The sequence below is a fragment of the Leptodactylus fuscus genome, chromosome 3 (genome assembly GCF_031893055.1).
Source record: "Leptodactylus fuscus isolate aLepFus1 chromosome 3, aLepFus1.hap2, whole genome shotgun sequence".
Classification (NCBI taxonomy): Eukaryota; Metazoa; Chordata; class Amphibia; order Anura; family Leptodactylidae; genus Leptodactylus; species Leptodactylus fuscus.
The window spans coordinates 8,988,600-9,011,582 of NC_134267.1; the positions used below are offsets into that span (position 1 = coordinate 8,988,600).

Here is a 22,983-nt window from a genome sequence, read left to right on the forward strand (position 1 = left end):
TAGTCAATCTGCTCCTGTCTATATACCCTATTAGGTTATAGGTATATCATGGAGTGTGGTCAACCTCTTGGACAATCGGGGTGGTCATCACAATTCCCTCTTTCCTTCTGAGATGGATATTCTTATGCAGCCTACATTTCCTCTGACGTTGCAGAGATGAAGATGGCAGGGTGTCATCATGTTGCACTTACTCTGCTCTGAGCAGCAAGGAACAGATCATTGACATACAGTAGAACTGAGAGTCTCAGTGTATCCGATGTCTCTGCTGTCTCCTATGTGTGAGAGGTTCCTCCCCATCAGATCTTACAAGCAGGAGGCAAGGTAGAACACTGTGAGACGGCAGGAGTACACTGGAGACTCTGCACACAGCACACACAGATAGCATAGGCAGATAACATAGACATGCCTCCAGTTCTTCTCCGTGTAGTGCCCCAGCTTATGTTTGGACACATGACATTGTTCAGCTTCTGGACATATTATACCACGGCAGGCTGGCGCTAAAGAGGAAATGGCCCCTTGCAGGATTGGGGATCAGTGGCATTATTCTGTCAGGGGTCACTAAGGGAAGGGGGCGTAACTACTGTTGGGTAGTAGTGGTAGTGGCTGCCACAGAGCCTGGGATATTAGGGGGCCTGGCAGACACTTAACATTTGTTTTTTTTTTAATTGTTACCGAATCTCCCTCCTGCTCCCGGCCGCCATTGCTTCTCCTTCTGTGGATGAGGAGAGGGGATCAGTAAGTGGGACTGCGAGCCCGTGAACCCCACCAACACTGTCATCATTATACTCTTTTCATACCCCCAAGTATAATGATCGAAGGGCTAGGAGAGGTGAGGAAACCTAAAAAACGCCCGGCATTATACTATGTGCAACATTCCTATGTAAAGATTAAAGGGATGGAACAGAACAGGGAGCCTGACATTGTAGCAGACAAGATAACGCTGCATGCTTTTACATTACATGTAACAAAAAAAAAAAGTAGGATCATTGTGACACAAATGACATTGTGCTGTGTATGTAGGAACGTAGCAGAATGTCCAGTAGGGGGCACTGGGACAAACTCCAGTCAGTTTTGGAGTCTTTGCTATTTTTGTATCTCTATTGTCACCAAATAACGATGTTTGCTAAGAAAAAGGTGACTCTGTAATAGAGGAATGTGCAAGGTCGAGGAAATTTCCTACACGGCAGCTGTAAGTTATCGCTGGAAAGCCAAACCTGTAAGAGGAGCAAATCCAATAATCACTCGTGTTTGGGAAATAGCGCCGGAGCTTTGCATTGGAGCTAAAAAGTTTTCAAAATTCTAAAGTTTTTACATCTTTATTAAAAATTTCAGGTTTTGATATTTTGTTTTATTATTTGGGGTTCATGCCTAGCTTTCCCTTAAAGGGGATGATTTATAAGTAGAGATTTTTGGCACAATTTGCAGGCACAAAATCTGGCCAAGTCCACGACAATTCTAAGAATTTTCACCCCGGCTTTTCTTTCTTCAATAGGGTGACAACCACAGGAAATCGGCCACAAAATCCATTGCTAAATGTTGCAGAAAGTTTTACATCCCGTTTGGACATAACCTATCAGCTGGGGTCAATTGGGAAATTAAACAGCATGTCCTCTCTTAAAGGGGTTGTCCAACATTTTTATTTTTAATGGGGCTGATGAAAGGGGTGTGAACATAAAATCTTACTCACCTCTCCCCGATCCTCCATCTCCAGCATCGGCAACTCCAGTCTTCTATTGACAGCTACCCTGACTTTTTGTGGTAGGTGACCACCACAGCTAATCGTAGGCCTCAGCGGTGACCTCTTCGCGAACGGCTGTCATTGTAGTCATGTGTGAAGAGGTCACCGCTGAGGCCTATGATTGGCATAAACGGGACATCAACCAGGGAACCTCTAACCCAAATATTGGACTTGCCACTGCTAGAAACAGAGGATCGGCGAGAGGTGAGTTAAAAAATTTTTTTATGTTCATGGCCCCATCAGACAGCCCCTTTAATTTCTTCCTGGTTATGTCATCCTACTATCCTATCCTATCCTTCCTATCCTATCCTATCCTCCTATCCTATCCTACTATAAATGTAAATGTTTGGATGTTTGTTCCTCAATCATGCAAAAACGGCTGAATGGATTGGAATGAAATTTGGCACATAGATAGTTTGTAACCTCGATTAAAACACAGGCTACTTGTTATCCCTGTAAATGACATGGCTTCACGACTGTTATGAATTTATGTTCACGTACTATATTACACTGCTCCTGCAACAGCTTATCTCAGCCAGGGCTGTTATCTCTCTGTGTAAACGCACGCTAACCCTCAGTGTACATGCATTTGCATATTATCTGATCTGCTCCAGGCAGTGCTAACAAACTGACATGGGCAAAGACCTTTAATCCAAATTGGCAGTTTGTCAATTTTAAACATGCCTGGAAAAAGAACATCTAATTTGTTGGAAACAACGAGCGCTAAGAAGGCAGCCAGAAGTCAACAGAGTTCTCCTCAAGCGGAGCTGAAGGAGATCATCGACGTCAACAACACATGCATTATATCCAACAATCACGGGTACAGCGCGAGGAACGAGTTCAGCGGCAGGGCAGCTTGAGAGTACCCAAAACGCCGGAGCAGGCGGATCATCGACGCTAACAACACGCTCATTATATGGCTTCCCAGCGAGCTGCTGAGATGCTGGAACAATCACAGGAACAGTGTGAGGAACAAAACGCTGGAGCAGCCAAACCATTAACGGCAGCAATTTGCTGAATATAGGCGGATCATCGACGCCAACAACCGGCAGACGAAGTCGCGGGCAGAGGCGCGTGATATATAAGTAAGACATACATCACCCGGGAGGATGAGGAAATCGTCACCTTTTTTACTCATCTTTTACTAGAAACAGACCTAGTTGTCGTAAAAATAACTTCTTTTTATTGTGACTTTTTCTTCCATATCTGATAGAATACAGGATATGAGAAATGTCTGCTGTCGTAACGTCTTGTGCCGGAGTTTATGTGTAATAAGACACAACGACAAGTCTCTTAGTAAGGAAATGAACTATACCGGCAGGTGTCCCATTCAGTGGGCTCCTCGCCTTATACTGTAAGACTGGGCTCTGTTATGGACGCGGCTTTAAGCCGGAGCACACAGAAAAGCCAATGTGTTCCGTCTCATCATTTCTGCATTTGCACGGGCACTAAAGGTCAAACCGTTTGGCAGCGTCTGACGTGCCAAGAGAAAGGACCTTGAAAGCTGCAGAGGATTTACTAGACGTAACTGATCTTAAAGGATCCTTTTATCTGTAGAGAAAATATTTTGGGTTATGGCATTTATAACATGATCTCATGTTAACATGATGTTGACTTTTTCTGATGCCGTGGCCACTGTGCCAGTAAGGTGCGTACACTGGCCCTTTAAGTAACTGCAATCAAACAACAAATGTTACGATACTTGTTTGTCATTTGCATTTATTGTATCTTTCTTAAGGGTCAAAATATTCCTTAAGAGACAATTCTGGAATCCCAAGAACAGCAGCTACTATATGTGTGGGATACTAAGTATGAACACTGTCTAAAGCCAGAATAAACAATGAACAGACTGCAGCTCCCACAGAAGCCCCCGACCCTCTCAAACAGTCGATCAGCCGAAAGTCAAGACCCCATTAAACTAATAATAAGTTTTATGTTTTTTTGTTTTTTGTATTTTTTCTTGGAATTCTGCTAACGCACATCAGCTAACCAGACTCCTCCGATAGGAACATGCGACTGCCTACATGTCATCTGAAATAATTCGGGAGAACCTTTTCTTTAGAAATTTACAATTGTCAAGTTATTCGTATATATTTCCAAGAGGAATAACAGGAATGGAAGGCTTAAAAAAGAAATTCCAAAATTGATATTTTTTATGGGAAAGTATTTTCAAAAACAGTCGGGAGATCGACCAGGTCTATGATATATAGAAGATCCTAATGGATAAACCAAATGTGACACTGAATCCCCGTATGGTGTGATATACTAACATAATACAAATATTGTTACATATTATTAGGTGTGAATAATCCGTTGTTCTTATTCCTTTCACAGGGATCTTAAACTGGACAATATACTCTTGGACGCCGAAGGCCACTGTAAGCTGGCAGACTTTGGGATGTGTAAAGAAGGCATCCTGAATGGCGTGACTACGACAACTTTCTGTGGTACACCAGACTACATCGCTCCTGAGGTAGGTCCTGGCCGCGTGACATTCTAGAGAAGGACATACAATCTTGTGGCTTTATCCATCCTTACCGTTACTCAAATTTGGTTAAAGGGAGTCTATCACCAGATCCTGCATATCAATTCAGCTCCGAAATAGATAGTCTAGGGTCGCCTAAATCAAATGATAAAAAAACACGAAATTTCAGCAATGGAGGCAGTGATTCACAATGGAAAAAGAACATTTGATTGAGGTGACCTTAACCTATCGATAAGCTCTGTTGGGTTGATACGATGAGTTCTGGTGACAGACTCCAATTCTTGCAAAGCAAATTCAATATAAAATATTGCAACATGCTAGCAAAACCCTTGGCTGGCTGCAACGGACATCACAACAACTGGGTGACCATAGATAGACACATATGGGATAGGTATCTCTTGGCAGAGTATCGCAAAATCGCAACTATCATGTTTTTGGGGCTGATTTATGGTGTTGGGGGACGTAAGATTGGACATGTTTAATTTCTATATGTCTTATCCTTTGCTCTCAGGGGGGGTTAAGCCTTCCCCAGAGGTGTCTGGCATCGGGTGACTTTACTCTTCTCATTGATAACACATATATGCTCTACCAAACCTAGTATTTCTGAAGGTCTTGAGGAATAGCTCAGGCATTTGGCCAATATTTAGTCTTTCTTAGTCCATTACTAAATCCTATTATAACAGATCTTTAAGAATTTATGGTATATAAATGCCATTTGAAGGCCAGCGCTTCGTCTAGAACCATCAGTACGGTATGTTTTCACCATGAGGTCACCATTACACGTCTTTAATGGCATCACTCCATCTTCTGAAGTCCTCCCGATGTCGAGATTTTTAATGATGTCACCTGAGACTTCATATTAATGTCAATGATACAAATGTGTTTGTTCCAGATATTACAAGAGTTGGAGTATGGGCCCTCGGTGGATTGGTGGGCACTGGGAGTCTTGATGTACGAGATGATGGCAGGTCAACCACCATTCGAGGCCGACAATGAAGATGACCTCTTTGAATCCATCCTTCACGATGATGTCCTGTACCCCGTGTGGCTGAGTAAGGAAGCCGTCAGCATCTTGAAAGCAGTAAGTCTCGCGTTACATTTTTTATTTTTTTCCCAAAAACTGAAATTGACTAATAGAGAGCAGCCACCCTCTGGGAGTTCACGTGCAGTTCATAGTGGCACTGGTTGGATAATGGAGCCTGGGATAAATTACACTTCTTGTGGGAAAGGAACATAATGTTTGTGTTCTGTGCGCTTGTATGAAGTATGAACCGGAGCGCTGGAGAATTGTATTAAACAGGAAAATTCTGCTACGTAAACCCTGTGTTATCTGCCTGACGCTTTACAGCTTGCTGTGCCCCTGCCAGGCTGCAGGGCTCAAACTTGGTGGATAGATTGACTAAGCTCCTACTATAGTAGTCACCATGAAATGTAGGTGAAAGCCGATTTTATTCATTGGACTGAATATGTTACTGAGCGGATTACAGTTCCTAGAAATGTGTTGTGTACCCAAATATGCCAAGAAAGCAAGCGTGTCAACTTCATGCACCCCTCTGTGAAGGAGCAGCAGCAGACGAGTAGCTAAAACTCCTGAGGCCGATTGCAAAATCTGGAACCTGCGTGATTTATATTACTGGTGTCTTCTTATATGGCGGATGGGACCAGTACCTGGGAATGGCATTAACCTTTGCACTACTGTAGAAAAATTATTCTTTGTTTATTTCACTCCCTCCAGCCCCTGCATTGATCGCTATCTCTGAATCTGATCAAATCTGTACACAGTGTAAAGCCCCAGCCCTGTAAAGCCTATCGAGAGTGGAGGGGAAGGAGGTGGACAAGTGGCTACAGCATCGAGTAAGGGTTTTATCTCACCGCATAGCTGGATTATCTGGTGAAATATTATCCAATTTTGTCTTGAGATAAAACTCTCACTAGATACTGCAGCCCTGTCTCAGTGTCTTCCAGACCTCTTCCTGCCTCAGCAGCTTGTCATCCTGCTCGCCCACCTCTCTCCAAAGAGTTCAATTGGCCTGATTTGTACGCTGACCCTAAAAAAGGTTATTGTTAATTGTATTGTCTCAAGAATCTATCTAGAAAAAGTGGACATGTAAAGAACTATTAGGTAACTTTTAAATACATGTTCATAAATCAGTAGCAGTGTGTGTATATGAGGATTAACATGAGCTCTGGCCCTCACCCCATTCATAGACTTCAATTGTAAGCTGCAATATGGCAATTCTGTAACCTTCAGTTCATCTTGATTCCGCAATGTGGATTTCTTCGTGCCTAGATTTGAGAGTAATTGATCATTTAGGGTCCATTCACACAGACACAGAGGGGGCGGATTATGGCGCGTAATCCATGTCATAGTCCGTCCCCTCACAATGGTGGTCTATGGAGAGCGCCAGGCTACTTTTTTCCGTGAGCAGCATGCTGCCCCTTCTTCAGGCCAATTCCGTGGCTCAGTGAGCCGTGGCAGTTGCCTGGCGGCAGCAACCTCCGGGGTCAACCCATTCATTTGAGCCGACTCCGTGTCACTCTCGGTGCCAAAGTCCGCCCCCCGTGTGAACTTAGCTTTGGAAGGGGGGTAGGTTTGCAGGGAAAGAATCTGATAAGTGGAGAAAGAGGCATTTTTCTCTGATAAAATATATTACAAAGTTTCTTAGATTTGCTTGTGCCATTGCTTTATGCAAAGTTTTTTTCATAGTGACCATTAACAATATTTTTTGTGCAAAATTTTAAAAATAAAAAGCACATGGACCCCATTATAGTCTATGGGGTCCATGTGCTTTCACTGGCACATTGCTTGCAGTTGCGTTCGGTGTTCGGGGGGGGGGGGGGGGTCCTCATGCGGATACCAATGCAGATGTGAACGGAACAAGGCCTTACCCCATGTTGATACTGCGGGGAGGCGGTAATGTGTAGTCTCACCGGACATCATAACTAGTGCGGTAGCATCTAAAAGTTGGTCATGTGATCCAACTGAGCGAAAGATCTCAGGACTAATTGACATCATATGGAAAGTGATTCTCACACCGGACACTGGCTTTAATTTAATTTTCCGCCACTTTGTAAATTCTGTATTTTGGCTGTTTTATTGAAAACCAGTTCAAGGGTCAAAATCTGCATCCGATTATTTTATCCCACATCAAATAATGAGACTAAATGAGACTGAGAAGAGGCCCCAAAAATTCTGTCCATATTTTTTACATCATTTGGCTTATTTAGGGACAGGAATAACATATTTAGCAAAGTCATTTCTGTTCCTGGAAATATTTCATCCAACTTTCACTGGAGTAATTTCATCTGCAATAAAAAGATGTTTGTTCTGCTTTGTATTATCATGCGAATCTGTAAGATATAAAAGTTAAAGTGGTATTCCGGTATCTATTTTATTCAATTTGCCAACCAAGTCAGAAATTCCCACTGATCACCAAACTTTTATTCATCTATATTAAAATGATTCCATATTGAATAGATCCGTCCGATATTATCCTTCCAGTGTATGTCAGTGTATGTAACTAAATACAGACTCACTAAGGCTAATTCACTGTCTCTTTAAAGGGATCCTATCATTAAAAGTCAATTTTTTTGTCCCTAACACATAGGACTAGCCTTAAGAAAGGCTATTCGTCTCCTACCTTTAGATGCCCTCTCCGTGCCGCCGTTCGGTGTATAATCTGTTTTTTGTCAGTATGCAAATAAGTTCTCTCACAGCACTAGAGGCGGTCCCCAGCGCTCAAACAGCACTGGGGGCGTCCCCAATGCTGCGAGAGAACTCTCCAGTGCCGCCTCCATCTTCTTCAGGAACACGTTTTCTTCATGTCTCCTTCCAGCGGTGGCTTCAAACTTCTAGGCCTCAGGCCTAGGGCAAAGCCGACTGCGCATGACTACCGGCCACAGGAAATACTGTGCAAGTGGCCATTTACTTGTGGCCGGCAAGCATGCGCAGTCGGCTTTGCCCTAGGCCCGAGGCCTAGAAGTTTGAAGCGTGAAGACCCCGTTTCTGAGGAAGATTGAGGCAGCGCTGGAGAGTTCTTTTGCACCATTGGGGACGCCCCCAGTGCTGTTTGAGTGCTGGGACCTGCCCCCAGTGCTGCCAGAGAACTCAATTGCATACTGACGAACACCGGATTATATACACAACGGCAGCCCGGAGAAGACATCTAAAGGTAGGAGAAGAATAGCCTTTCTGAAGGCTATTCCTACGTGTTAGGGACAAAAAAAATGACTTTTAATGATAGGACCTCTTTAAGACAAAGGTCTCCCATAACGAGTCACTGCCAAAAACCGTGGCAGAAAAAAAATGCAAACATTCTAGAATAGAAATCGCCGCGTTCCCACTCTGGATCTTTTTCTGCAATGTGTGGATGGGATTAGCCAGAATCCCATCTACTTTGCAAGTAATATAAAACGTTGTGTGGTCGTAACGTGGGGCCTCGGCCTAAATCAGTCCCATTGATCATTTTATAATGACCAACCATTGATACCTCCAAAGCAAAGCAGCATTGTCTAAATTTTTACATAGTGACATAGTAGATGAGGACCAAGACAACTGTCCATCAAGTCCAACCTATAACCCTACGGAGCTGACCCAGATCCATTTTGGAATATCTTGGATTTTCACACCCTCCTTACATAAAATGAACCCTTTGCCATGGTAGTAAATCTGACCCGCTGAAAAGAAAGGCGTGGAGGGAGTAACTCAGTAATGATACATCGAGCTTGTAAACAGGAGGATTATTTCTGGATTTAAAGCCATTGAATATTTTGGACTCCTGGGGTTTGGAGGTAAGCCAGAGCGCGGTGTAATCTTCAGGCTTGTGAAATCTCTGCTGTCTGTAATGGAGAAATATAAGGTCAGTTTGTATTTTAAGCGCCTAATTCTCAATAACCGGGTCACATCTGAGCCTATCAACGTACTATTATAATCCATGGTATCAATTATTACTATACGTAGTATACGGTAACCATACACATACATGGGGCAGGTTTATTTAGGAATTTGCCACTGATTTGGGGACGGATTCCACCCCTGAATCTGCCTCCAATGTTATCAATGGAAGCAGAGCACTGAGACAATAAGATTCCCTACTGAATAGGCCCATTCATCTATACAGAGGCCGAACATGGCGGCGGAAAAGGAAGAGGGATTTGTCTTCCTTTTCTGTTGTGTGAACACACCCTAAGGGTCCATTCACACAGAGTTTTTGAGCGCTGATTTTGGCGCTGAATCCGCCTCACAATCCACGTGGAAAAATCACCTTCCCATAGAGTTCTATGGGTTCGGCTCCCTTTATTTTGCCACTCACGGAATTTTTCCACTAGCGGAAAAAAAAAAGCTTCCTACCGCCTGCAAAAAGCAATGCAGTCAATGGGAGGCGGAAAATCCACGTTACGTTTTTTGGCAAAAACCGCGTGGTTTTTTTCAAGGTCCGTACACTGTGCTGGAGGAAAAAAACTAAAAAAGCCTCAAAAAATGCTCCAAAAACCGCTTCAAAAAAAATTTCCTAATTCCTGAAGCGGATTTTTTTTCTCGCTAAAAAAAGTCAGTGTGAATGGACCCTTAGGCCCCGTTCATGCAGGGCACGGGACCGCGTATTTTGGTCCTGATTATGATGCAGGAAGCCATGTCAGAATAGGACCAAAATGCGCCTGTCGTGGTTTCCGACAGTCGCAGCTTCCCGCTCCGGAGTAGGCCCAAATGAATGGGTCTAGTCCGGAGGATGCTGTCGCGAGGTGGACGCCGGAGCTGACTGAATTGCGGAATCCGCCTGAAGAAAGGGCAGCTCGCTTCTTTTTTCCGTGAGCCGGAACATACCGCTCACGGAAAAAATGGAAGCTAACGGTCTGCATAGACCTCCATTGTGAGGGAGCGGATTCTGAGCTGGATTCGGCGTCAGAATCCTCCCCCTCTTGCCCCGTGTGAACAAACCCTTAGACTGACGTATCATACACTAGTCTGAGGTGCTGGACACAGCTGATTTACAAAGAGGAATGGAAATTTACGCCAGGTAGGATACGGCCTAGATTTCCAGGTCAGAAAACCGTCATCCGTTGTAATAAATGTGACGTTTCGAATGAGAGACCTGATTGGTTGCTATGGGCAACTGCACCCAGGGGCAGAGTAAACATCAGTGGGCAAAGGCCTCTCTATAACATAAGGCACCATTATTATAAATAGCACATGATAATATGGGGACCCCATTAAATATTTTGGTTTTGGGCCCAGGACATTCAAGTTACGCCTCTATCTGCACCACTTTTCCCTTGCAATGGCAGATTTATGAAGACGGGTGTTACTCACGGCACTCTTCATAGCCCCATAGCTGCATAAATGAGCGCACCCTCTGGTGGGCTGGGGAAAAATGGACGCCACTTTGTAGCTGCCGTACCTATCCCCTATCATGTATGACGTATTTCTGGTGTAAATGATGATAAATTTGGAGAAGCTGACGGCCTAACACTCTGCATGTCCTTGTCATGTCAAAGGTGCCCGAGAGGTAAAGAAAAAAATTAAAAAAAATTTTTCAAGACCATGTTTTGCATAAAAAAATTGCAATTTTGTATGCCTTGTATGGAGAAAAACTAGGATAGAAGGTAGAATAAAGGTAAGTTCACACGGGGAGCGTAAAGGCGGATTTTGGCACTGAGAGTGACGCGGCTTCCCCCTCCGACTGTCGTGGCTTCTGACAGTCACAGCTTCCCCCTCCAGAGTAGGTTCAAATGTATGGTCCGACTCCGGAGGTTGCTGCTGCGACCCCGCGGCTCAACGAGCAAAGGCAACATGCCGTTCACGGAAAAAAGTAGCCTGGCGGTCTCCATAGACCACCATTGTGAGGGGGCGGATTATGACGTGGATCCATAATCTGCCCCCTCTGTGCCCGTGTGAACGGGCCCTAAATCTACCCCACAGCCATCTGTAGAAAGTTGGCAATTAAAGATGCCCCAGAAATATCTGAGCGAGGACCTTTTATGTCTCCCCCCGCCTTGTCTGTAAATGATTGTATATTTGCCATAATATAACAATTCTGGAGCACCTTCTCTTTGGACTCTCCCATTCCTTTGTTGAACCTTCTAGAAATACAAATAAATTGACAAATGGGTGTTACCAGTTAGAGGGTGTCCCTGACTCTGTCCAATCAGTGCTGACTGTGTAGGGACACACCCCTTTGACATAGTAGGCAACAATTTGTTTTCTGTATTTCTCGGAGGAATAACAGAGGAACAGCCCAGAGTTCTAAACGTCTTTGCTGAAATAGACACATCAAAAATTCCCCGATATATTTCGTAGAATTATCCGTCACCTTCTACGAGAAGATCCTTTAGCTCGTACAATTTATCATCTGCAATGCCTAGAAATCTGTTGTCTCCCAATTATTAATAGCAGAGGAGCCGCTCGCGCTGTGCTCCAAGTCACATAGGCCAGTTATGTTGTTGTGTTCTACAGGAAAGGCAGCGGAAGCTCCAAGGCGTCTGTGCAGTTTACTGGAGAATGCTAACAAGGGATTAGACTTGGAACCCTTGATTTCCTTACATTGTGCGAGCAGACACTGGTTTGACTTTCTTTAGCCAGAAACAAGTCATTTAAGGCGGAATTTTGTACAATGTAAAAATTGCATTTGCTCGTTGCCAAGTCGCGCGTGCGTCCACCGTTATATCACTAGAATCCTGTCTGCATTGTATCTGCTGTGATGGAGGAAAATAGGGGGGAAAGACTTAGAGAATCTATTGACTCTAGAATTTCTTAAAGGGGTTGTCCAGGAATGGAACAGATGCCTGCGGAGGTGTAACACAAAAAAATCATACTCACCTGTCCCTGGTGCTAGACTGTTCGTTGTCGCTGTCCGTATAATCGTGTGCCGTGTCTTGGAACGAGACGGTTCGCCAATCTCTAGACATAGTAACTTTGCAAACACTTTAGGTTCTCCGCTGATTTTGGCTCCTTGTCTCATCATCCATGGCTTAGAGTTCATCTGATTTTTTTGTAGTCCTGAGTTCACATCTTGTTGCGTCCCCTGCTGGTTCAGTGTCTGTATGCAGCATAATGGTGTCTTATCGATAACTGGCGCGCTACAATAAATTGGTTACTTTTTATATTATTGTGTAATATGATGTCGGCTTGTTGGTTCTTCTTGTCTCGCAGACTCTGCTACTAAATTATATTATCATGTTTGTCAGCAAGGAATGGCAGCCCTGCTTTACTGTAGTTGTCATCGCTTATGGAGACGTAGAGCTTTCCTGCTGAGGGAAGCAGAATCTTGACGTTACATCAGTACGGAGCCATTGCCAAGCTTTGCCTTTTTTTTGTAATGTGCAGATTTTGATCCTTGTTTTCGATTTTTTTTAAAAAATGTAGTGTTTCATATGTTATATACAGTACTGTGCAAATGTATTGGGCAAAATTCTTCAACGTAAGAAAGCTTTCAGAAATAGCGTCAGGTAACAAAGAGAATGAAAAAATTTTAAATTTAAAAAAAACAAAATTCTACAATAATTTACGGCAAATTTATAAAATTTATACAATGCAATGTGATTTTCTGGATTTTCTTTTTGATATTTTAGCTCTCACTGTTAAAATTAACCTACCCTTAAAATTATACACTGTTCATGTCTTTGTTAGAGGGCAAACTTACAAAATCAGCAACGGATCAAATAATTATTTCCTTCACTGTAGATAGGTTAAGGTCATCAGAACCAGCATATCACCCCAGCCCTGCAGATAGATAGGTTATTGTCACCAGACCCAGCATATCACCCCAGCCCTGCAGATAGATAGGTTACTGTCACCAGAACCAGCATATCACCCCAGCCCTGCAGATAGATAGGTTATTGTCACCAGAACCAGCATATCACCCCAGCCCTGCAGATAGATAGGTTACTGTCACCAGAACCAGCATATCACCCCAGCCCTGCAGATAGATAGGTTATTGTCACCAGACCCAGCATATCACCCCAGCCCTGCAGATAGATAGGTTACTGTCACCAGCACCAGCATATCACCCCAGCCCTGCAGATAGATAGGTTACTGTCACCAGAACCAGCATATCACCCCAGCCCTGCAGATAGATAGGTTACTGTCACCAGAACCAGCATATCACCCCAGCCCTGCAGATAGATAGGTTATTGTCACCAGAACCAGCATATCACCCCAGCCCTGCAGATAGATAGGTTACTGTCATCAGAACCAGCATATCACCCCAGCCCTGCAGATAGATAGGTTACTGTCACCAGACCCAGCATATCACCCCAGTCCTGCAGATAGATAGGTTACTGTCACCAGAACCAGTATATCACCCCAGCCCTGCAGATAGATAGGTTACTGTCACCAGAACCAGCATATCACCCCAGCCCTGCAGATAGATAGGTTACTGTCACCAGAACCAGCATATCACCCCAGCCCTGCAGATAGATAGGTTACTGTCACCAGAACCAGCATATCACCCCAGCCCTGCAGATAGATAGGTTACTGTAACCGGAACCAGCATATCACCCCAGTCCTGCAGATAGATAGGTTAGTGTCACCAGAACCAGTATATCCCCCCAGCCCTGCAGATAGATAGGTTACTGTCACCAGACCCAGCATATCACCCCAGTCCTGCAGATAGATAGGTTACTGTCACCAGTACCAGCATATCACCCCAGTCCTGCAGATAGATAGGTTACTGTAACCGGAACCAGCATATCACCCCAGTCCTGCAGATAGATAGGTTAGTGTCACCAGAACCAGTATATCCCCCCAGCCCTGCAGATAGATAGGTTACTGTCACCAGACCCAGCATATCACCCCAGCCCTGCAGATAGATAGGTTACTGTCACCAGAACCAGCATATCACCCCAGCCCTGCAGATAGATAGGTTACTGTCACCAGAACCAGCATATTACCCCAGTCCTGCAGATAGATAGGTTACTGTCACCAGACCCAGCATATCACCCCAGCCCTGCAGATAGATAGGTTACTGTCACCAGAACCAGCATATCACCCCAGCCCTGCAGATAGATAGGTTACTGTCACTGAATCAAATGGTGTTCTCCCCTTGTAAATCGCTGTCTCCATGGTTGAGACATCACTATGCAAATGAGCTCTTTGGAGCAATGTGGACATCACCAATTATGTCTTTGGAGCACTGACAACGCCATCATTGCTCCAAAGAGCTCATTTGTATGTTGATACAAAAAGCAATATCTTGGCAACCAAGGATGCGATTCACAAGGGAAAAAAAAACGATTGATTCACGTGACCCTAACCTCTCTGTCTGCAGTGCTGGGTTGACATGCCGGGCTCTGGAGACAGACTCTCTTTAAGTATCATACATCTCATCCATGGGCTTTGGTATGTGTAGTATAGGGATACTATAGGGATCTGTGTGTGACTATACACAGCCTAGACTGTACATTTGCCACTCACCCGCTTTTATAGAGTTTCATAGTTTGGTTTTCTTACTGGTGTTCCAGGGTTTACCATTAAAATCCAATATACAGGGACTAATGATGGAAATATTTTCTCTCCATAGTTTATGACAAAGAATCCAAACAAGAGGCTTGGATGTGTGCCGTCCCAGGGGCTAGAAGAAGCCATTAAGCAGCATCCGTTCTTCAAGGAAATCGACTGGGTACTTCTAGAACAGAGGAAAATCAAACCGCCATTTAAACCACGAATTGTGAGTAGACGCAAAGCGGTCTGTGATGGGCGCTATGAATTACTGGGAGGCTGGAACCGCTGTGTAGCGCTCTTGTGCCGGATCCCTCCCTTTATTGATACATTGATATGTATGGAATTCTATATGCAAATCCCAATGGGCGGTACCACTGTGGTTACTTTGGGGGCGGTGTCTCTGAGTGCTGTATTTCATGCAATGTTACCACCCACTTGACTAATAGGCCCTAATATACATCAACACTATATGGGCTTATATCATTGGAATGGATTTGGATAAACAAAATGCTCAGGGTGACAGCTCCAATCCTAAAAAAAAGCTCATTAACATGGCTGTAAGACCAACAAAAGGGAAATGTATATGGATCTCTCTTAAGAATAAAGCATGGTACATGTTGCAACTCAGTATCTGCCATTGGGTACCAAGGAGTCAGGACTCACCAGCTCCAAAAATCGGTGAGTTCAGCCAATCTTCATCTAACGTGTATAGCCGACTCAAGCCTATGTTTACACTATTGGTTATAGCAACGGTTTGGAGATTGACTTATTGTATGTTGGATCCAAATGGCATCCAACGGACCCCCATTGGCTTATAATGACGTCCACCCATGTCCTGTTTCCCTGATTTTGACAGTAGAATAGGACTGCCATGTTCCCAAATATTGGTCATACCCACTGGTGTCCTCCGGTGACTTACTGATACAACATGGCAAGCTTCTCCATGGCATCCTCTTGTTTTGTTGCCGTAAGCGACGTGTTTCAACTGCGCGAGTGGCCGTTAATTTACTATTCTCCTTGTTGTGATGATATAATCTGTAGAGCTCCGCACATGATGTAATATTCCTGTTATTGTACCCTTAATCCTCCTGATATTTTATACTCTTCTCCACTGTTGTTCACAAATGAGAACAGCCCGAAGCATGCCAGTTTCGGCTGGGCACTGCCAGGGATTGTTTTGGCACAATGCCTTGGATATGATTAATGTTTCTTTTAATTGCATTTTGCGTTTGACAGATTTTTGATCTCATTGGACTGTACCAGGTGTTTAGTTATGAAGTGAGGTATGAGGCTGAGTGCTACATCTAAGGACTGGATATAGACCCCTCGGAAGGCCGATTTCTCATGGTCCAGTTCTGGGCCATATATTGATTGGCCGGATTTACGGATCTGAACTCGTCCTATCATTTTAGATCTGGTAAACCGTGTTTGGGCCAATTTGGGCTTACCCTGAAGCTCCTGGGCTCCAGCGCATTATATGCAATGATATGTAAACTAATATCTGGTAGAAAGACATGTGGGGGTCCCAGAGGGTCCAGGGCCCAGTAGCGACTGCTACTACTGCACCCTTAGCTATGCCCCTGAATTCGGCCGTGTGAAACCAGTCTAAGGCGTCTTCAAGGAAAGCCCATAAGTGCAGCCCCTCTCTGATATCCTGAACCAATGGTATGTCCAATTACAAAACTCCAGTATAATGGTGCACTTAAGGGGGGGAATCATCCCCCTGATGATAAACTGGAAACATGGAGCAACCCCGGCCATAAGTTTTTGCCTAGAGTAACCTTGTAGTAAGTGTTCTATATTGCTGTAGTGCCTCTACAGGTGAAATAAAGCATTGTATGGCGCCTATTAAAATCAATGGGCATTTGGGGGTCCAAAACCCAGATTCTGTACAGATCAGCCTCCAGGAACCGGAATCTGCTGCAGTAGTTGGGGAGCCGCAGCTCTGCTTCTATGACTGCAAAAGCCATGAGTTGTAATAAATTTTTTGGGCTGAGACATCCTTGTTCCGCCCCCCTTAGGTCCTGGCGTGCTACGCCCACTTTCTTAAAATGTCAAGCAGTTCGCAGAACCAAGTGCCACATCTTTAGCGACAATTGTGGCCACATCTGCCTCCGTGTACACCAGAGCCATTCTCAGCAGCTGACACACAGAGAATGGAGCAGGAAGCAGACAGCGCTGTTCTCTGTGTAGTGGTGGAACTAGGTCACTGCCGCTTAGCTCCCTTACAAATGAATAGGAGCCGATCTGCACTATCTTATCTGACCACTACACTCAGAACGGCGCTGTCTACTTTCGTCTCCATTCTCTGTGTATCGGCTGCTGATCTGTGGGGGTGCCAGGTTTCATACCCCTTTAAGCCTTTAATTCTATAATATAATTAAGGGCGATTATTCTTTATAACACTGCTTATAAAAATATATCACGTTGTTACAAATAAGCAATTCAGATGGAACATTGTAACTCGGAGCCGATGCACATGGCATGCCTGTTTCTACATGTTTGCATTCCTCGAACTATACATCTGCATTATCTGTTGTGTTATTATGTGCCGTGCCCAGTTGGGCAGGTTTTGTAGCCCTGGCACATAAAGTTTGTTTTTTGCAAACATCGATACATCTAATAATGTTACAGAATTCTATATTTGTATCGTACATCACACAGAAGTCTATGCAATATGGCTTACATACAGTAATGTTGTCATTCATTGTGTAAATTGAATGGGATCGAGAACTCAACCAAGTTATGAGATTTATTAGTTTTATTTTGAGCTTTTAAATTGGTGCAAATTAAAGGGGTTGTCTAAAATCATTTCCCTTTTTTTATACCAAAATAATGGCACCCTTGTCCACGGGTTTTGTCTTTGCGAATGGGGCTGTGCTGCAACACCTGACATAACCCTTGTACAAAAATCATTATGTTAGACAACCTCTATAAGATACAATAAGATATTTGGTTCCAAAGGTGGAACTTCCAGACTCAGCCCCTTGCAGTCGACCGATCGGAGAGTTTCCTAGATAGCACACTGACCCGTTCATTTCTATGGGCCCATACACGTGACCGTGAATTACATGGTCCTGTGTCCAGGCCGACAGTCCGCGCTGCAAAATACGGAACAGGTCCTATTTTCTGCCTTGCTTCTGTGGCTCATTCTGTTCATTCACGGTCACCAGTCGTGTGCAATCGGCTCAAGGCTAAGGTCCCACGCAGCAAATCCCTGCCAAAAAATGCTGTGGAAAAGATTGCGGCAGAAGCGTATTGTAGGTTTTTATAGAGAGTTTTTTGCAGAAAGTTCACAGAGATTTTCTCTCTGGACGTTCTGCCTCTATTATACCTATACGGAATACCCCAGTGTTTCTATAGGTGTAATGGTCATGCTGCCATTGGAAAATACGCTAACATTTTTGCAGAATTTCCAGTGTGGATTTTTTTCTGCAATTTCTGGATGGGATTAGCCAGAATCCCAATTAATGTAATATGCAGCGTTTTTTTTGCCACAGTGTTTTCTGCCATGTCGCGCAGCTCAGTAATAGTACGGCACTGTAATGCTGTCCGCAAAGAAGCTGTACCTGCGGCATTACATCCTGCTGTAGGCGATATTACACAATGGTGATCACAGCTTCCAGGGGGTTAATCCGCTGGAATCTCAGATCCCCTATGCAATGTCCGGCAATACATAATATTGCAGAACATTGCACAATAGTTAGTATGGGAACTGTGCAAAGGCAGTCAGGCCATGGCAGCCCCTTGGCACCGGCGATCTTATCTCAGGGGTCTGAAGGGTGACAGAGGGGGGCAATCTTGACCCTGGAACCTCCTTGATAAGATTGCGGATTCCGAGGAGCTGTCATGGCAGCCAGGAGGCCGGGCTACGCTCTCCTGACTGTCCATGCATAGTTTCCAAAGGAACTATTGTGCGATGTTATGCAATACATAGGACATTGCACAGAGGATCTGAGGTCCCAGCGCTAGTCAGGGAAAAAGTGAAAAAAATGCAAAAGAACATAGAAAAAAAATACACAGAAATAATAAAAATTAAAGAAAACCCTCCTTTATAGTCCAAAAATATAGAATGTAAATAAAAGTAGACAAACATTTTCGGTTTATATATATATATATATATATATATATATATATATATATATATATATATAATGCGTTGCGCAAATTAATAAATTTTGGTCACTTTGCTTTCCCCAAAAAATAACAATAAAAAGTGATCAGAAAGTCCTATATACACCGGGGCCACACGGTGGCTCAGTGGTTAGCATTGCAGCGCTGGAGTCCTGGTGTTCAAATCCCGCCAAGGGCAAAAAACCATCTGAAAGGAGTTTGTATGTTCTCCCCGTGTTTGCATGGATTTCCATCCCATATTCCAAAAAAAGACATACTGATAGGGGAAAATGTACATTGTGAGCTCTATGTGGAGCTCACAATCTTTCTCATAGATTGTAAGCCCTCGCGGGCAGGGCCCTCTATCCCACTGTGCCAGTCAGTCATTGTTAGTATTATATCTACCTGTATATTCTGTGTATTGTATGTAACCCCCAAATGTAAAGCACCATGGAATTAATGGTGCTATATAAATAAACAATAATAATAATAATACATTTAAGAAAAAAAAAAAAAAAAAAAAAGAAAGTCCTATATACCAAACACTGGTACCAATAAAAATTACAACTTCGTCCTGCAAATAAAGAGCCCTGACATATCTCCCGTCAACCGTACAGTAAAAAAAAGTTCTAGGTGTCAGAATACGGTGACCCCAGGAAAATCATTCAGCTTCAAAAAATGATGTTTTATTTGTAAAAGTCGTAAAACGTAATAAAAAACGATATATATATATAAAGAAAAATCAACGAACATTAACCTACAAACTACCGTGTGTCCTTAAGGGGTTAAATCAACTCCGTCCCCCGAGAGCTATTTCCCATATGATTTCTGTCTCTCTTGAATCTTCCACCTTGTGGTCGGTTCTTAAGACTCCTCCATGTGATGATTGCTGTATCCGACCCCCGGTTCCCGGACATGTTGCATCTACTATAAGTTTAGTAACGTGTCAAGCTTTATTTTGTAGGTGAACTTTTTCTCTTCTCTTCCCCTCTGTTCCATGATTCACGCATTATCTAAGCGCTCTAGATATTTGTTTGTGGTGAAGGTTTTACTGGAGAGATCTAGGCCAAGAATCTCGGTGATGTCACTACTTGTAATTTCTAAGACCCAAATTCTCATGAAGCTGATTCAAACCCAGCAATGGTTGTGGTTAGTCGACTATTGTAGGCTAGTCCGATGGAAAAGGGCCAGAATCTCATCACAAGGTAACGTAGAATGTGGAAATGGCTGCTGACGTCTGTAGCTACGTCCAACTGGACAAGGACCAATCCAACTGGGTCACGGATGGGTTTGACTTGGGACTAAACCAAGGAGAGAAGTCTACAAAATTATAATCCGTATAAAGTGTGGGGACCGTCATGTCTCCAGTACTTGAGATAAAGAGGTTGTGCTATGGTGTCTACGTAGACAAGATCACTGGCATTGGTTATAGTTTATATACTGCCCCCTCTACCCAATGACCTCTGCACAAGACAAGGGTTAAGTGTTCAATGCGCTTGCTTGACTGGCGCTCCATTAACTTCTATGGGGCTCGGGGCGCTTATGAACCCTGGGGTACTTAGGCATTGATTGAAGGTAGGGTGACCAGTGCCCAATGGTCCTCTAAGAGACCGTGACCATGTGCATGACCCAGGGCAGAGTAGCATGATGCAGGATACCCAGACAGGTAAGCTGTGACAACATGTACATCTAATGAGAGATAATTGGAATTAGGCATTGACTCAGGAAATACACACTGCATTAGCTATGTCTAGACCCAAGAGCACTTCTGGCCTGCAAGCAATACCAAGGTAAATCTAGGAAATCTGGGTCATCTTCATTGTATGTAGCAATTAGTGATATACAGTGTTGCAATGGCCTCCACACCTCTGTATTTTGGCCCCAAGGCTTCTTCCCAGCCTACAAAACAAGACTCTTCATGTTCACTCAGAAGGCGAATACTGAGAATTATTGTAAACATCCGCTGGTGGCATGCGATGAAACAGGAAAAATCTATAAACTATTTCATGTAGATAGCACTGATATCACATTGATAGACGGTGCACCCTGTATCCTCTATGGCCCCTGTCGCGTGTAGCCCTGTTCTCAGTCAGAGGTCAGGTCACTGGAACCCACAAGGTCAACACCGTCCTCTCCTGCTGCGGTCGTCATCCTCACATAGTGGTTGGCTCGGAAGTAATGTGCCCCCTTAAATCTACTGTGTCTATGGTCCAAGTGTCTGACCATCTTAGAGTTTGCAAGAGTTATAATTGAAGGATTTTTAGATTTTTTTATAAAGCCTGCTTCCTATTATAAAACAACTTTACATGAATGAATAGTACAGGTGAATAGAAGAAACTTTGTAATATATTATAATATAGAAAAATGTTTCCTTCTATCAGGCTGAGTTACTTTTAACATAGAAGTCTATGAAGAGGGGAGGTGGAGGAGGAGTCTGTTGGAAAAGACATACTAATAACTGCAGCTGTTATACTGTGAGTGAGAACCCTGACTCTGCTGTGTATTCAAGATAACATACAGCTTCCTCCTCCATCTCCATAGACTTCTGTGTTTGAGGCTAAGGAAGGTCCAGCCGGTCTGAATGAAGATAAGGAGAAGGAGACCAGTTTGATAAGTGGAGAAGGAAACAGATTTCTTTATTAGGTTATCCCCTATTACGTTGGAAAATCTAAGCTACTTTTGAACAAACGTTACGTAAATGAATAGATGATTATAAAATAATGTTATAATATACTCTGTCAGAGGAAAGTTCTTCTTCTTCCTCTTATTAGGCTTTTTCCCTGTTCCCTCTCCCTCTGATAAACTGAGTTTCACTTTGAAAATCACTGCTATATCCATCTCAAGACAGACTGCAGGTCACAGGACTTGGATTACACATCTGTAGAAGTCTGTGAAGGGGAGGAGTGAGCAGAAAGTGCAGGAGATAAGAAAGACAGAATAATCTGGTGCTGGAGCTAATTAGGAGCTTTCTATTGCATCCAAAGTCCGTTATTGGCATCTACCAGCAGGACAACGCGACGTGTCATAAAACTCGCCATGTACGTGCGTGGTTCGAGGAGCACCAGGATGAGTTTACCGTACTCCCTTGGCCAGCAAATTCCCCAGCCTTGAACCCAATCGAGAATCTGTGGGATCACCTCGATCGGGTTGTTCGTGCCATGGATGCTCAACCACGTAACCTAGCGCAGCTTGCCACGGCACTGTAGTCGGCATGGCTCAACATCCCAGTAACCATCATCACAGCATCCCCTCTCTTCCTGCACGTCTCGTGGCGGTCCGCTCTGCCAAAGGGGGTTACTCTGGATTTTGACAGGTAGTCACATTAATGGGACTGGACTGTTTATGTTGGGTCTAAAGTTCCAAAAGTGCTCATGTGCATAGTCCATGTGGATCTTCTCAACTCCATTTCAGTTGAGATGAGAAGAGTTGGACTTAATCTGGATCCGTCCACAAACCCATCGCCCTATCCACTGCGAGAAGCATGATACCATTGTGCATGTTAGTCCGTCCCTTTAGCGCTGTCCCCGGACACATGCATTCCCACATAACAATGCTCTGTCTCTCCCAAGAAGACAGAAATAGGTCTGTAATTGTCCTCATGTGGCACATTCTGCAGCTCGGGATTTCAAGTGTTCAATAAGAACAAAAAGGTCATGTTTCACATTCCTTTCCCGTTTGAGAAAAAAAAAATGGGCACTTTCATGTGGTTTGGCTGATTTAGACCAAATTCTCAACAAGTTAAAGGAAATCTCCATCTTTGGCTGAATACAAAATAATAAGTAGTCTGTTGTATGTCCATGCGAGACCTCAAGGTTGTTACGACAGGTTGAGTTCAGTCAACCAACCAATTCCTTCCTTCCAGTGCAGGTTGAAGATGAAAGTGTAACTCCCATTTTATGTATTTATTTGCTATTGTGTCAGGGAATGTGCGATGGAATTTGTTATATTATTTATAACCTAACTTCCTTTTAATAGAAAACAGGCTGTAAAGTTCCAGTACACCTGTACTCAATGTAGTATGTAGAGCTGAAGCATTTACCAAAGTGGGTTGGTCACTTCCACTGGCCGTATCTCTGGTTTTATACCGGCTAGAAAAATCCTATTAATATTATAAAGGTGAAAGTTTGTGAGTTTGGATGTTTGTGGGTTTGTGTGTTTGGGTGTTTGTTCCTCAATCACAGCCAAATGGCTGAATGGATTTTGGGGAAATTT

The 22,983-nt window shown here is 43.7% G+C and overlaps 1 protein-coding gene across 1 annotated transcript in view; it reads left to right on the forward strand.

Moving 5' to 3' along the window:
* The window catches only part of PRKCE (protein kinase C epsilon), a 273,352-nt gene that overhangs the window by 246,045 nt on the left and 4,324 nt on the right, over nt 1–22,983 (forward strand). The window contains exons 12-14 of the mRNA XM_075267024.1: nt 4,073–4,211; nt 5,116–5,304; nt 14,738–14,884. Of these exons, the coding sequence (XP_075123125.1) occupies nt 4,073–4,211; nt 5,116–5,304; nt 14,738–14,884 (475 nt within the window). The remainder of the gene's footprint in view (nt 1–4,072; nt 4,212–5,115; nt 5,305–14,737; nt 14,885–22,983) is intronic.